At 36.5% G+C, this 15,138-nt stretch overlaps 3 protein-coding genes across 4 annotated transcripts; all 3 read right to left on the bottom strand.

Annotated features, from left to right (window-relative positions):
- Nucleotides 1-163: 163 nt before the first annotated feature.
- LOC113360642 lies at nucleotides 164-799 on the bottom strand. Its single transcript, XM_026604129.1, has one exon. The coding sequence runs from the start codon at nucleotides 797-799 to the stop codon at nucleotides 164-166; it is 636 nt and encodes a 211-aa protein (XP_026459914.1).
- A 52-nt stretch (nucleotides 800-851) lies between these two features.
- LOC113360641 lies at nucleotides 852-4,223 on the bottom strand. Its single transcript, XM_026604128.1, has 6 exons — nucleotides 3,796-4,223; nucleotides 3,634-3,704; nucleotides 2,939-3,528; nucleotides 2,003-2,851; nucleotides 1,873-1,941; nucleotides 852-1,691 (listed from the first exon to the last, which is right to left on the bottom strand). The coding sequence occupies exons 1-6, from the start codon at nucleotides 4,221-4,223 to the stop codon at nucleotides 852-854; spliced, it is 2,847 nt and encodes a 948-aa protein (XP_026459913.1).
- A 7,467-nt stretch (nucleotides 4,224-11,690) lies between these two features.
- On the bottom strand, nucleotides 11,691-14,638 carry LOC113358642. 2 transcript variants are annotated; one of them, XM_026602254.1, is made up of 4 exons: nucleotides 14,092-14,638; nucleotides 13,885-13,995; nucleotides 13,101-13,131; nucleotides 11,691-12,131 (listed from the first exon to the last, which is right to left on the bottom strand). In XM_026602254.1, exons 1-4 carry the CDS (start codon nucleotides 14,443-14,445, stop codon nucleotides 12,046-12,048), a joined length of 582 nt encoding a protein of 193 aa, XP_026458039.1. In that variant the 5' UTR covers nucleotides 14,446-14,638; the 3' UTR covers nucleotides 11,691-12,045. The 2 variants fall into 2 exon arrangements, with proteins under 2 accessions (XP_026458039.1, XP_026458040.1); XM_026602255.1 differs by lacking the exon at nucleotides 13,101-13,131.
- Nucleotides 14,639-15,138: the final 500 nt, after the last annotated feature.

Raw genomic sequence — 15,138 nt, 5'->3', positions numbered from 1 at the left:
TTTTTTTTTTTTTTTTTTTTTTTGAATTAGGATGGTTATATTAAGAAGATAAAATATTTACAGAGAAAGGGTACATTTTACAACATCACAAATGTAAGACTGTTTCCCAGTGAAATAAAATTTGAGTTACAGAAACATTCTTAAACACATCCTTATCAAATAATCAAAGAACAACTGATTGCTTAATTAACATTATCACCTCTTCTGAATCCATTGTTCTCCCTCCAAATACTCTTCTATTTCTTTCATTCCACAGGTGCCAATGAACCGCATAAATCAATTTCCACCAAACATCGCTACACCTACCTGTCATATTGTTTAGCTTCCAAGAATCAAAATTCCCCTTCACTGAACTTGGGAAAATCCAATCCACTTTGAATGCCTTGATAAAATAAAACCAAACTGCAGAAGCATAAGAACAGTTCAAAAATATATGGTTTACTGTTTCATCCTCAGTTTTACAAAAAGGACACTTCATCTCCTGAATATCTACCCTTCTGTGTCTTGGCATAGTTAAAGTAGGTAATGAATCATGAAATGTAGCCCACAATACAAAACTCACCTTGTTAGGAATTCCTTGTTTCCACAAGTACTTGCTGAAATCCCAATTGCCATCTTCCTGCACCAACAATTCATAACACTTTTTGACAGAAAAATCCCCCATAATCTCCACATTGTCCTCCTCATCAACAAGACCATGAACTGGCCCCAATTCATTACATAAAAGATCCCATTCTAGCTGTTCATTTAGATATAACCTTCTTCTGAATTGACACTGAAGCCTACCATTCTCCACCATATCTGCAATAGAAGCATTATTAATGCTACAAACTTTAAAAATAGCAGGATATCTAGACTTCAGGGGTACCAACATTGGTCCAATTATCCAACCAAAACCTCATTGCCTTCCCATTTTTAACCTTAAACTTCACATGATCTTCTAAGAAAGTTGTTGTATTCATAACAACCTTCCAAAAACTTCTTCCTTGAGCAGAGTAATCATCTGTAGGTAAACAAACATCCACATTATTCTTAAACTTATGTTGCACAGTTTTTCTCCACAAATCTTTCTTCTCTTTTGCATACCTCCAAATCCACTTTGCTTTTAAAGCCTTACTTGTACATCTTAAATTCTTCACTCCCAGTTCTCCTAAATGCTTTGGCTTACAGATTTTCGGCGAAGACACCCAACACATTTTCCTTTTCTCCTCAGATGAATCCCACAAAAAATTCCTCATCAGTTTTGTCAGCTTCTCCTCTACACTAACTGGCATATGAATAAGAGAAAGAAAATAAATTGGAAAACTAGCTAAACAACTTTTAATTAGAACCAATCTCCCAGCTTTTGATAAAAATCTCTTTCTCCAAGTAGCCAATTTCACTTCCATTCTTTTAATAACTTCTTCCCAAACTGTAGAACACCTCACAGAAGCACCAATGAGTAATGCCAAGTATTTTATTGGCAATTTCTCCACCTTACACCCCATCTCCATATCCAAAGAGTCCACCACTTCATCTGAACCTACACTAATTAGTGTACTTTTCTCCAAATTAAATTTCATCCCTGTCAACATCTCAAAAGAATTAAGAACAAGAAATAATCTTCTGATTTCATCCTCACTAGCATCCATAAATAACAATGTATCATCTGCAAATTGCAAATGAGAGATCATTAAACCATCTTCCACCACCTGAAAGCCAGTAATTTGTTTTCTCAACACTGCATCATCCACTAGTTTGGATAAAATCTCCACAACCAACAAGAACAAAAAAGGAGAAAGTGAATCTCCTTGTCTTAAGCCTTTTGTTGGCTTAAACTTCTCAGTTGATTCCCCATTAACCAAAATAGAAATATGAGTAATTGACACACACCATCTCATCCATGAAATCCACTTCCTCCCAAAGCCATGCTTGTGCAAAATTCTCATCAAAGAACTCCATCTAACATTATCAAAATCCTTCTCCATATCCAATTTACAAAGAATCCCCGGGTTTTTTTTGCCTTTAGTATGCTTTCCACACATTCACTTGCAATTAAAACACCATCTAAAATTTGTTTCCCTTTTATGAAAGCCCCTTGATAATCAGAAACCATTTTGTGCATCACAGTCTTCAATCTGTTAGCCAACACCTTTGACAAAATCTTATATGCACTCCCTAACAAACTCAAAGGCCTATAGTCCTTTGGAGCACAAGAATCTTCTTTTTTTGGAACCAATGAAATGAAAGAACAGTTCACCCTCCAATCCCAAGATCCAAACCTAAAAAATTCATTCATTAACTTCATAAAATCATCCTTTATAATAGGCAAGAAAACTTTATAAAACTCCATAGAAAAGCCATCAGGCCCTGGAGATTTGTTAGCACCAAATTTCTTCACAACATCATAAACTACAGCTTCTGTAAATTCATTCTCCATATTACCCTTCTCCTCCTCATCTAGCCTTGGAAAATAAAGATTATCCAAAGAAAATGATACCTCGTTCTTTTCAGAAAAAAGAGATTCAAAATAGTTTCTCATTTCTGCCTTAATTCCTTCTTGATCAAAACAAGCAACACCCTCAACTTCCAATTTGGATATAGTATTTCTCTTCCTCCTTGCACTAGCAATCCTATGAAAATAAGAAGTATTAGAATCTTCATATTTAAATTCATTTTGCTTAGCTCTCACATGCCATTTTCTTGCTTCAATAGCCTTGATATTACTCAATTTCAATAAACTGTTAATTCTATGTTCAAATTGCTCTTTTGTCAGCTTATGTGTCTCCTCCATCTGATCCAACATATCAATCTTCTCAGTAATCTCAATCTTTGCTTCTCTCACACCACCGAACTCCAATCTACTCAATTCCTTCAAGAAATTCAACTAATTTAATTTCTTAAAAAAGACAAAACTTGGTTGACCTGAGTATTCCATAACCCCCCACCACTCTTTTACTTTCTTCAAAAAATCCTTATATAAGAGCCAACCATTCTCAAACTTAAAATAAGGCTTACTCTTAATATTAGGCTTAGTCATCAGAAGAATAGGTTTGTGATCAGAGACTACTCTTGTAAGGGCATTTTTAATTGAATCAAGGAACAATAAATCAAAATCTACGCTCAAAAGAAATATGTCTAACCTGCATAGAAGAGGATCCTCATGCATATCAGACCATGTGAAAGCTCCACCCACCAAAGGTAAATCAACCATTTCATGTTCCAAAATAAAATTATTAAGAAACCTATTATTTATATTATCACCTTCTCCTCTATTTCTTTCTTCTTCGCCTCTCACAACATTCATATCACCAGCAAAACAAATTGAACCACTCCACCAGCTTCTCACTACATCTGAATCCTGCCAAAAACCCTCCCTTTCAGAATAACCACAAGGAGAATACAAATTACACACTGCCCATTTAGATCCATTCACCTTGGAACACAATCCAATTGTAACATTGTTAACCCCAATTCTCTCCTCCACCTTCACCACCTTATTTATATTCCAAATTGAAAGCAAACCCCCACTATTACCATTAATTCCCACTGAAGGAATATAGATCCAATCAAAATCATCATCAAACCACAGCTGCTTCACAAACTACCTGTTCATCTTCATAATTTTTGTTTCCTGCACCAAGCATAAATCACATTTCTGATTCCTTATCAACTCCTTCAAAGCTGTTATCTTGTCAAATGCATTCAACCCTCTAAGATTCCAACTGATAATTTTAATATCCATTAACAACCTCCAATTGATTTGGTAACACATTCAACAACTGAGTTGAATTGGAATTGTCTACTTCAACCAACTCCAATTCCTTCATCCAGTTCACATCAATCCTTTCAGCTGCAACCACATTCTTCTCCGTATTTTCCTTTCTAAACCTTTCTTTATACTTCAAAACTTGCTTCATAACCACTTCTTTAAGAACAATTTTGTTACCCTCACAACCTCCACCATACATACAACAATGCATCAACATCAATTTCGCTTCCTCCATTACCTTCTCCATACTCTCTATATGAGATAATTGTAGATCTCCCAGTTTCAAGACCATCCTATTTTCAATGTCAGAGAGCATATTCATTTCCACCACTTCCTCTGGAATTGTTAAAGATAAACCTCTTTCATCACCACCAATGTTCTCCACCTGTCTCGATATATTTGGTTGTGAATCAGTAACCCTTTCATTTGAATTTGAATCTCCAACGGTCGAATTTTGACCATGGACTACCATTTGACCTGTAACTGGGTCGGATATTGTTCTGTTCCTTGGCTTATAAGCTCATTTACCCATAACCGTCTCACAACCATTTTCAGACCTTTCAGCTACTCCTGAGTCAATTGATTCAGCCACCGACGCTGACTCACCTTCCATAACTAGCTCCTGATTTCGCTCTACCAAATCTTCATTAATGACATTTTGAAATTTTGAAAATTCCTTAACAGATTCATCAAAACTCCACAATTCACGACGATAATCTTGTTCTGAAAGCTTATTTTTCTCCTTGTAATTAGGATCCCACTCCACCGTCATTGCCACCTTCTCCTCACCTAGGTCTGACACCACCACCGCCGGCATATGGCTGAGATTACCAGCTATGGCCACCCTGAAAAACTGAAATCCTTCTAGCTTTAATGTTTCAGTGGCAATTTTAGATAACTCCCCTTCAGAAAGTTCATTGCCGATTTTCTCCAACACTCTTGAGCACCAATATGATTTGTGTAAACCCCTTACTTTGAACAAATGAATAGTATAAAGTGTCTTCTGTACATCAAACAAAACACCTTCATCATTTTCTTTAGTGTTCCGAACCTTCTCTTTAATTGGATTCTTTCTTGGGCTACCAACGCAGATAACAAAATGAATGTCAACTCCTTCATCCCGCCAATTCAATGGCTTCCATAGCTGTTTCCATTCATCCTTTTCCAGTTTCACCATACCCTCCAGATTGTTAACTCCCTCAATCTTTATGAATCTTCTAATTCCCAACTCCTTTTTTATTGAAGTTGCAACTTTGTTCCAACTCATTTTATGAGAAAGAACTACCAAACATGTTCTAATCAAATTGGATTCAAACACACCTCTGGATGAATTTAACACACTTGGAAAGTCTGTCTCTTTTGGAAAATCTTGTACCCTTTTCTTCATCCCTTCCTTCTCCAGAAAATTATCTAAAACCTCCGCCAAAATAGACCAACAACTTTTGTTATCACCACCTGGGATGCAAATACTCACCCCCTTGAGATCTTCACCTTTCCTGCTTCTTGTTAATCTAATATAATCTCCCTCACTATTATGTTGCACCTTGAGAATCAATATATGATCTCCAGCCGTTTCTTCATACTGACTAAAATTGTTCTTACCTTTATGAAAAGACTTTAAAAGATTAATCATCCAGACCACTATCCTGTTTGGCATAGCTATCCAAACTCTCAATCCCCCCATCCTCTTTCTAAAATCTTTATCAGTTCCTTATCACCAAATACCTCTATTGAAATATCATAGCTCTTCCTCTCCAACTGAATGAGTTTCCTTCCTCCGCCGCTCCGCTCTTTCTCTCTCATTTTTTTTGAAAGAAAAACATACAGATGATCATTAAAAGCCAGAAACGGCAAAGAGTTACATCATAACTTTTTCAGCTTCAAGCTTGACTCTAACAGACTCAGGTAGATTCATACTCCATTTCCTACTACAATTGTTTGTCCTAGAAAACCTTTCCAGAAGAGCCACTTGATTACACTTCCTATTTCTAAAGAAAACAACAACATTTCCTAAACAACTAACAAGGTGCTGACACTCTTCAATAATGTTACCATCTTCCAAGGGAGAGATATTTCACAGGCCATTGATGTTGTCCATAACCTTCTTGTTATCACCTTCCACAATGAAATTCTGGATTTGTATTTGAATGATCCATTGCAGAGTTTTAAGCGCAGCGATAGCTTCATCCTGAGTTATATCCATGACTCTCTCTACCAGTGTCCATGCCTCCACCAATTGACCTATAAAATCTCTTATTATTAGAGTAATTCCAGCATAATGGTTACCAGGCAAAACTGAAGCATCTATATTAATTTTCAGTCTTCCCCTTAAAGGAGGAGACCATATATTCATGTTATCTGTTCTATTTCCCATATTATTGCTCCTGGATCTTAAAACCTGCATCTGAATCAATTGATTGTTAATATGTATTTTATTCTCATTGCAATAAGTGTAAACCCTGGCTTTCAGATTGTTACTGGAACAATTTTTTCCTTCAAAAACTAGCTCACATCTGGATTTCCATATGAACCACATTATGATCATAATGAGATTCACATTGCCCTTTCTCCCAAAATTGATTCTAGAACCTTTATTGTCCCATGTTTTTATCCGCTTAATATCATCTATGTTACTGAGATCTTGAGCAGTATTTGGGAAGATAGCATTCCAAATGCTTCTAGCATAATTGCATTGAATAAGCATGTGAGTAGTGCTCTCCTCTTCTTCTTGACATCTAGTGCATATGCCATCATGGTCTGGATTGTATCTGTTAATCTTTTGATTGACTGGGAGAATGTTTTGAGCAATTTTCCACAGGAACAACTGACATTTATGAGGAATTTGGATATGCCATAAGACTAACCAGAATTTAGCTTCTTCTTCTTTATTTCTGAGGGTTTGATTGTTGTAGCAGAGAATGGCTTTGTAGGTAGAATTCACAGAGAACATACCATTGGTTGTTAAGGAACATTTCATCTTATCCTCTTGTTGAGTAAAATGAATAATATTCAGAATTTCTTCCACTTGGTCTTGAGTAAAGTATTCTTGAAGGAGTCCAATCTTCCAATTTCTTGTATTTAAGTCAATGAAATCTACAACTTTCATGTGATAAGGAATGTCTTCACTATTTCTGAAATTTTCTTGGATATGTTGGGCAGTGTATCCTTTGATTCAATTGTCTCTGAAAGCATTAACTGACTTACCATCTCCAATTAACCAAATATGAAACTTTTTGATCCATTTTATGCCTTTACTGATGCTTTTCCAGATAGCAGTTCCACTCTCAGATATGTCTTCATGAAGAATGTTTTCATTTCTGAAGTAGTTAGCTTCAAAAATGGTGGCCCATTTCTTATCCTTTTCATTAATTAATCTCCATGCCAATTTAGTGATCATTGCTTCATTGAAGATCTTCAGATTTTTGAACCCAAGTCCTCCCCATCTTTTGGGGATTGAAACTGCACCCCAAGAGATGAAATATTAACCTCTTACATTGTTCTTGTTCCACCAGTATTTTCTTTGGGTAGCTTCAAGATGGTTTATAGTTTGTTGAGGAAGAATAAAACATCCCATCTGAAATTGAGCCATGGAATTAGTGACAGCCTGAATTTGTGTACTTCTGCCTGCTTGATTCACCATACCAGCCTGCCAGTATTGAATTCTTGTCTTCATCTTTTCATAAATGTTTTTGAAGCACTTATTTCTCCCTTTGCTCATGAATAAGTTAATTCCCAGGTACTTTTCATCCAAAGGCATAGTTTTCATTCCTATCATGTTACATATGTCAATCTTGATGCCCTCATTTAATCTCTTGCTGAAGTGTATACTGGATTTGTTAAGATTTATCATTTGTCCTGAAGCTTCACAAAATTTATATATGACCTTTTGCAGACTTTCTATAGAAGATCTTTTAGCTGAGGAGAACAATATGCAGTCATCTGCAAAGAAAAGATGTGAAACTGGAGGACCATATCTTGCAGGGTGAATGGGAATTATGGCCTTGTTATCCACTTCAGCTTGGATCATCCTACTAAATCCTTCCATACAGATGATGAAGAGATATGGAGATAGGCTATCTCCCTGTCTTAATCCTCTTTTAGGAACCATTGCTTGTATTGGAGAACCATTTAGCAGAATTGAGATAGTAGTGGTTGATATACTTTGGTTGACTAGCTGGCACCATCTATCATAGAATCCAAGTTTCAGCAAAATTTCATTGATGAAGCTCCATTCCATCCTGTCAAAAGCTTTTGACATGTCCAATTTAACAGCCACAGCTCCATGATAAGATTTTGTGTTCTTCATGTATTGAACAATTTCATGAGCTATGATGGTATTGTCCAATATTTTTCTACCTGGAACATAAGCATCTTTCCATGGGGATATGATTTTATGGAGAATTGGTTTTAACCTGTTTGTTATGATTTTTTATATGATTTTGTATGAGATGTTGCATAAACTTATGGGTCTGAAATCTGAAGGAGTTTGAATACCGATATGCTTTGGGATGAGGGTTTGAAAAGTGTGATTTAATTCCTTGAGAAGTTTACCAGTTTTAAAGAACTCCTGCACCATTTGAATAACATCTGTGCTAACAGTCTCCCAAATTTGCTGGTAAAACCCTGCTTGAAAGCCATCTGGGCCTGGAGCAGACCAAGACTTTATTTGGAACACATTTTTCCTGATTTCTTGAGAGGTTGGAACTGCAGTAAGTTTATTGTTTTCCTCTGCAGTGATACATGGACTTATGAGATTCATTATCTCCTCATTCTTTTTAGGATTAGAAGTAGTAGTTATTTCTTGAAAGTGCTCCAACAATATTTGTGTGATTTCTGCTCTTGTATTTTTCCACTCACCATCAACACTCTTTAGAGAATGGATTTGATTTATCCTCCTTCTATAGTTGGCTTGAGCATGAAAGATCTTTGAGTTTCTATCTTGGTATCTAATTGTACTTTCTCTTGATTGTTCGTAAGCAATTATGTTCTTCACTTCATAAAGAGATTTAAGTCGTTGTTGACATCTTTGAAGATCCTCCATATTTATCTGAGACTGATTGATTAAAGCTTGAATTTGATCCTGAACCTCTTTTATTTTTGTATCAGTGTCTCCATACTCCTTAACTCTCCATATCTTCAAGCCATTCTTAACTCCTCTTAGCTTGTTTGTGAATTTAAAAGTTTCAATGCCCTTCTTTGAGCATACCCAATTTTTCTTGATTTCTTCTTTGCAAGTGCTATTTGTGAGCCAGTGTTCATAGAATCTGAATGGTTTACTGAGACTTTCATTTTGAGGATTGGTGTTCAGTAAGATGGGAGCATGATCAGAGCCACATGGGATAAGGTTGTTAAGTATTGTATTTGGAAAGATAGTCATCCAGCTGGGTAAACAAAGAGCTCTATCTAATCTGGTTCTGACTTGATTGAGTTGATCTCTATGGTTTGACCATGTGAAAGGGCTACCAGTAAATGGGATATCTATGAGATGGTGTTGGTTATGATTGGATAAGATTGAGTAGGGTGTATTGAGTAGCTTTGTCTCTCATGGCTATATAGGGTGGAGTTGAAATCTCCTATAATGACCCAAGGGAGATTCATATTTTCACCCATTTCATGAATGAATTGTCATTGCACCTGTCTTTCATTGTCATAAGAAGAACTATACAAGCAAGTAAGAAACCATTCAGCATTAGAGTCATTATTCTTGACAATGAGGTTGACCATATATGTTGAGGAATGAATGAACTCAAACTCTATACCATCCTTCCATAAAAAAGCTAGACCACCAACTCTAACTCTATCTTCATTGCACCATGTATTTGGATAGTTCATTTGTTTTAAGAGATAACTAGCTTTCTTTATGGTTGATTTTGCTTCAACTAAGAATATAATGTTTGGGATATAGTTAAATATGCAATTCTTGAGGTGATCCCTAGTAAGTTTATTTCCTAGCCCTTGAAGATTCCAACTAAGAATTCTCATATTTATCTTATGCAAGAAGAGATTAGAGGCTTTAATTATATTGAAAGACTGGATATAAATAGAAAAATGAGAGTTAATTGTGATTACCATTGAGTTTCCTTGCCCTGCCTCAGCTCCTTGATAGATTTCAATGTGTTTGTCCCAGTCACCTACTATTTGATTATCCATCTGCTGCATATTCTCTTCTTCCTTCTCAATAGGTTCAGTGATGTTATTGGAGCTGTTTATAGAGCTCTCTGTCTCTCTAGTCCTCTTGAACCTTCTTATGCCTCCTCTTCTGCTACTTTTTCCTCTCTGAGTTGCAGGAATAGATGAAGAGCTTTCTCCTTCATGAGTTTGTTCAGGATAAAAGGAGTTGCAATAATGTCCATCCTCTGGCCTGACAAAAGGAATCATATTTTCTCTCATGCTTCCGTTATTCTTCTTTGGGGAAATTCGTGTAGGAGCCTCATCAATCTTCCAGTACTCATTAGTTGTCATGCTGTAAGGAATCTTGTCTAAGAATCTAATGATTTTCTGAGAGAAATCTCTGACATCTTTGGCTTTATTTTTGCAGTCATCCTTCTCATGATCAATGATGAAGCATGATGGGCACAATTGATGAGGTTGTTTCTGGTAGAAGAATGTAATCCATTCAGTGCAATCAGCAGCATTCTGGCTTAGAACTCCTCTGTAGAGCGGCTTCGAGATTTCAATTTCAATTTCAATTAGTGCAGCAACATCGTTATTCTCCACTGGTTTGGCATCTTCTGGATCTAATTCCAGAACATTTCCGACAATCTTTCCCATTTCATTAGCAACAAACACATTCATGAATTCTTGAGGAAGGTCTTTGAAGACAACCCAAAATTGTTGTTTGTCGAAAGTCATGTCTCTGTAATTTTGGGTTGGGTTCCATGGTTTGATAATCCATAGAAATCCATCAAGACACCATGGCGCTTCAGATAAGACCCATTTCCATTCCTCTCTAGTTTCAAACTTGACAGTAAATAAATTTTTGCTTTTCTTCCTTAGTTCAAAGTCACCAACTTGATTACCCTATAAGAGTCTTGCAAATTTTTCCGCAGCGCCTCGACTCATATTATCACTGGAGATGACTTTGCCAATGATGATATTGTCTTGCCCTTGTAGACACAGAGATGGGTCGATTTGAGAGACATTAATGACCTCCCTGATATCATCAGTTGAATCAATTGATGCTGAATCAAATTGATTAGCAAGGTTGTTGATGTCTTCTGAAGCCATTGGAGTTGTTGATTGAAAGAAAGTAATCTTTAGTTGATATAATGTGATGCTGATGATGAGAACTAACCAGAACAACTTCCAATTTATAGCGCGAAATTTGAATCTTCTTTCTCTACGTGTTTGAATTGGTTTGAAACGTGTATACCTTGTCATAACGGTGCTGTCACTTTTCTTCAAGCAGAGAGCTTTCATGGCGAGGTGGTTCTGTATCTCGTTTAATCTAGGAGACGGAGTTGTCGAAGTTGCAGTAGACTTGAGAAAACTCTCTTGAACCGGGACAAACGTCATTGAAACCATCAAAGTCTTAAACAAGACAAGAAAACTCAGGTAAAATTAAAGCCTGCAAGACATTCAGACAGAGACAAGTGAGAAAAGTTTTGAGGAGAACGAGAGGAATCTTAAAAAGAAAACCCTAAAAAACAACAGCAAACATTCAATTATCACTGGAAAGTAGTTTATGATGTATTAATGATTCATAACGGTCATTAGGAGAGTAGGATCTAGACATGCAAAGCTAGATGGAAGACATTAATGTCGAAATCGGGAACTGAGTTGATCTCCGAGTTGCAGAGTCCGAGTTCTAGATTGATGAAAGATCGGTGAAAGATAAAAACCTTTATCCACTTAAAGATCGTTCATTTATCCATTTAAAATATACCCGAGTATTTTTACAAAGAAAAGAAAAAAGAAGCATATGTAGATAATCCTCCAGAATATGTATTTTTTATCTCTTTGGAAATCAAAAATTGACTAGTCACAAAACATCCTTCCTTTCATGAAACTAGTTAATTGACTGAGTTGCTGACCTAAACTATCTACTTCATAACAATGTTCCCTCTAAACAAGTTAAAGGTGGTCTAAAGCCACTCAACTTTATTATACATCAAAATAAGTCAAGCCCTCAAGGGGAAAACATTCCTAATTTCCTATGCTTTAGTTGAGGGAAAAACTTTTATCTATGGTGCAGTACAAGACGACCATCTTGGAAGAGACTAAAAGGGAAAGATGCACGGCAATGGCTGATATGGGATTTAGGACAGGGGATGTTTGGGTGACAACAAGAAAGGCTATTCCAATGTTTCTTGTTTTTCAGATGTGTTGAATTGTAATCTTGACTGACAACATGTAGATGCAGTTGTCGCATTCACGGGTCCTGCAAGAGAGTGTCAAAAGCATTACTTAAGAAACTGGAAATTTCTGACGCAATTTTTACAGCAATACAAACACCCGAATGATATGGATGTTAAACTTCTCACCTGTCCTTCACAAAGATATGGGATGTTAAACTTAAGACCAAGGATTCAAACCAAAAAGAAAATTTCAGTGCAAGAAAATGGTAATTTACTGCAAATCATAAGCAGCTTATAAAGGTTCAAAAATAACAAAACTTAAAATATTCATCGAGTGAAGATATCTAATGAATGTCAAACTAAAACAGAAAAAAGACTACAAAGCTATTTAACTTCACTTTGACAGACACATTAAAGCGGACCCAGCTTTCCTATACCGACCTAATACACAAAAGAAAACTTGCTCTAACATAAACAGAAACAGAAGGAGTACATGAATTTCTCTGGACCAGAGAATGTAGTCACATAATATACCTAGAGAACCAATCAAAAACATGAAACAGAATTGACAACAAGAACCCGTAGAAACGACGAAAACATACATCAAGAATCAAAAGTTTGTTGTTATTTACCCCTAAGAGTTTAGAATTGTCGACCAAAACAATATAACATGGGCAATGCCTAATCTGACAGATCTAAGCATCACCGATAACAAAATATTAATATTTACATTGTATTTCAAAGACTAAGTTGTCCCAGTTGTCAAGATTTCATGGAACACCGAAGGTGAGCCGAGTGACTGATTGTGGGAGGGAAGAGGGGATGTTCTACTATATGTTATCTTCAAAAGGTGAGAAAGTTATACTGATTAATAGCTAAGCTGACGTAGTTCCTCTCGAAAAACAATAACTACGTGGGAAGTAAGTAGTGATAGCGGTGCTTATATCTGTGTACAAGTAATGTAAATAGGGCTAGCTAACGGAATCGGATATAAGCTGTTGCAGCAAATTAGAAAGCAGATCAGCAATCTGTAGTGGTATAATTGGCCTCACCACCCCTTTCCACTTCAGACTTTCTCAGAACCTAGTAGTACAAAAGCAGAAAGAAAAGGATGGCAAGTTAGAAGACGAACAGAAAAACCAGCTCGAATGGAACCAAAAGACCAAAATTAATGCCAAGGCTTCATTGGTCGCGGCAGAGTCAACCAAACACTTTTAACAGTTCAAAATCATCGGTGTCTTGAATGTACCATTAAGCATGCATACAGTAATATATAAGATCATCTAATCAACAACTTTCCATAGCAGACTCACTTTTCTGTTGTTCTGACATACGCTGACAGTTTCAAATAATTCCCAACTTCGTCAAAAAATTTAGTTCTACGTCGTCCTTCATTAACGATTTCACTCATAATCAGCATATGCAGTGAATGCTTTCATAATAATAACTATATGCGAACCAAAATATTTTGAGGTTCATGTACATGCCAAAAACTGCAGCAAGTCTTTTGGAACAATCCCTCAAGTACATGTGAACAAACAAGGATGGACCTTCAATATATCATCCCGAGGTAGGACCACATCACAGTAGACGGCAAAATCAGAACAAGATATGTTTTGGCACATACAAATAACTACTCCTAGTACTGAACAAGGACCAGATTCTGAATCATTACTTGGTTGCCAATTCCTAACAAGTTTGGTGGTGCCATACATTGACAAATCCTGATGAAAGAACATTACAAACTTCCTATAGGGTTTAAGTTTCAACTAGGCAAACAATTTGAACAGATCAAAAAGATGTTTCGAAAAAATTTAATTTATGAAATGTACCTACCATCACAGATTGTGTCCCCAATTGTCTCTTCCCTGAAGATTGACGTCGACGTCGAGGGAATACATCCTTGTCACCACCAGAAGACACTCTCACACATTTAAGCCTTATGCCCTGCAAAGAATAATAACAATTTGAAAAACATCAAAAACCTAAGCTAAGAATAATTTACTTCAAAAACCTAACAATCAATCACTTATTACTACTTACCTTGCGACCAAATTTGCTTTTGGTTCTGAGTCTTTTTTTGAATTTGCCTCTGCTTTTGGGTTTCGGAGTGGGGGTTTTCGATTTTGGTAAGGGAATTGATTTTTCACCAAAGGGTTTTTCTTCTAGAGGTTTAAGAATTGGGGCAACTTTATCCTTGATCTCAGTTGGAGTAAACTGCCTTTCCTCCTCCTTGTTAGCATTCATCCGTATGAATGAAGTATTTTTGATGTTGATATTGTAAGGGAAACGAACAGAGACATGATGATATGTTAGAGGTACGACTGGTTTGTGTGTTACTCTGAGTAAATGAGGACGAATAATCGATCGATCACTAAGAGTAAACATAGATGACATTAAAACTAAAAGGCAAGTTTTTCTTTTGAATTTGTTAGAGGTTTCAAACTGAAACCAAAGAGAGATCTAAACAATAATAATTCTTGCAATTCAGGTGTTCATCCCTTTTCTATCAGATCTGCCCTCAACAACACGGTCTAGCTAGGATGAGGACTACATGTCTTCCTATGAAAATTTGGGCTCGTTTGCTGTATTTTTTACCTGGCCGGAATAGGGTCGTACCTAGATTAATTGGGATATATAAAATTTAAAACCAACCAACATAATTAAGGGGTGTCTAAGAGCAACTGCAATGGACGACTAAACCCAAATTTTCAGTCGAGTGGGCTGGCGTAGTGGGACGGACCATCGATCAAAATTTGATCAAAGAGTAAAATCCAGACCAAATTTGGTCTGCGATCAGGACCAAATCCAAATATAGTCGGGCGTTGATATAATCTCCACTACACATCGGGCGTTGATATAATCTCCGCCATTCATCGGGCGTTGATATAATGTACGCATGAAACGGGGCGTTGATATAATGTACGCCTGAAACAGGGCGTTGATATAATGTACGCCCGATGGGGCGTTGATATAATGTACGCATGAAACGGGCGTTGATATACTTAACGCCCCACTTTCACAAATTTTCAAAACTTACATGGGGCGTTGATATACTTAACGCCCCATTTTTTTTTTTTTTTTTTTTTT

This window comes from Papaver somniferum, chromosome 3, assembly GCF_003573695.1.
Source record: "Papaver somniferum cultivar HN1 chromosome 3, ASM357369v1, whole genome shotgun sequence".
In the NCBI taxonomy this organism is placed as follows: Eukaryota; Viridiplantae; Streptophyta; class Magnoliopsida; order Ranunculales; family Papaveraceae; genus Papaver; species Papaver somniferum.
This window is presented reverse-complemented; position numbering and strand designations above follow the sequence as displayed.

Excerpts from the sequence above, each read along its gene's own strand:
- LOC113360641 (XM_026604128.1), bottom strand. The coding sequence starts at position 4,223 with ATGGTAGTCCATGGTCAAAATTCGACCGTTGGAGATTCAAATTCAAAT. Across the intron at positions 1,942-2,002 it reads GTGTGGAAAGCATACTAAAG|ATGGAGTTCTTTGATGAGAA; the intron begins GCAAAAAAAACC and ends TGATAATGTTAG. Across the intron at positions 1,692-1,872 it reads TGGATTTCATGGATGAGATG|GTGGTGGAAGATGGTTTAAT; the intron begins GTGTGTGTCAAT and ends ACTGGCTTTCAG.
- LOC113360642 (XM_026604129.1), bottom strand. The coding sequence starts at position 799 with ATGGTGGAGAATGGTAGGCTTCAGTGTCAATTCAGAAGAAGGTTATAT.
- LOC113358642 (XM_026602254.1), bottom strand. The coding sequence starts at position 14,445 with ATGTCATCTATGTTTACTCTTAGTGATCGATCGATTATTCGTCCTCAT. Across the intron at positions 13,996-14,091 it reads AAAGCAAATTTGGTCGCAAG|GGCATAAGGCTTAAATGTGT; the intron begins GTAAGTAGTAAT and ends TATTCTTTGCAG. Across the intron at positions 12,132-13,100 it reads GTCTGAAGTGGAAAGGGGTG|GACCCGTGAATGCGACAACT; the intron begins GTGAGGCCAATT and ends ACTCTCTTGCAG.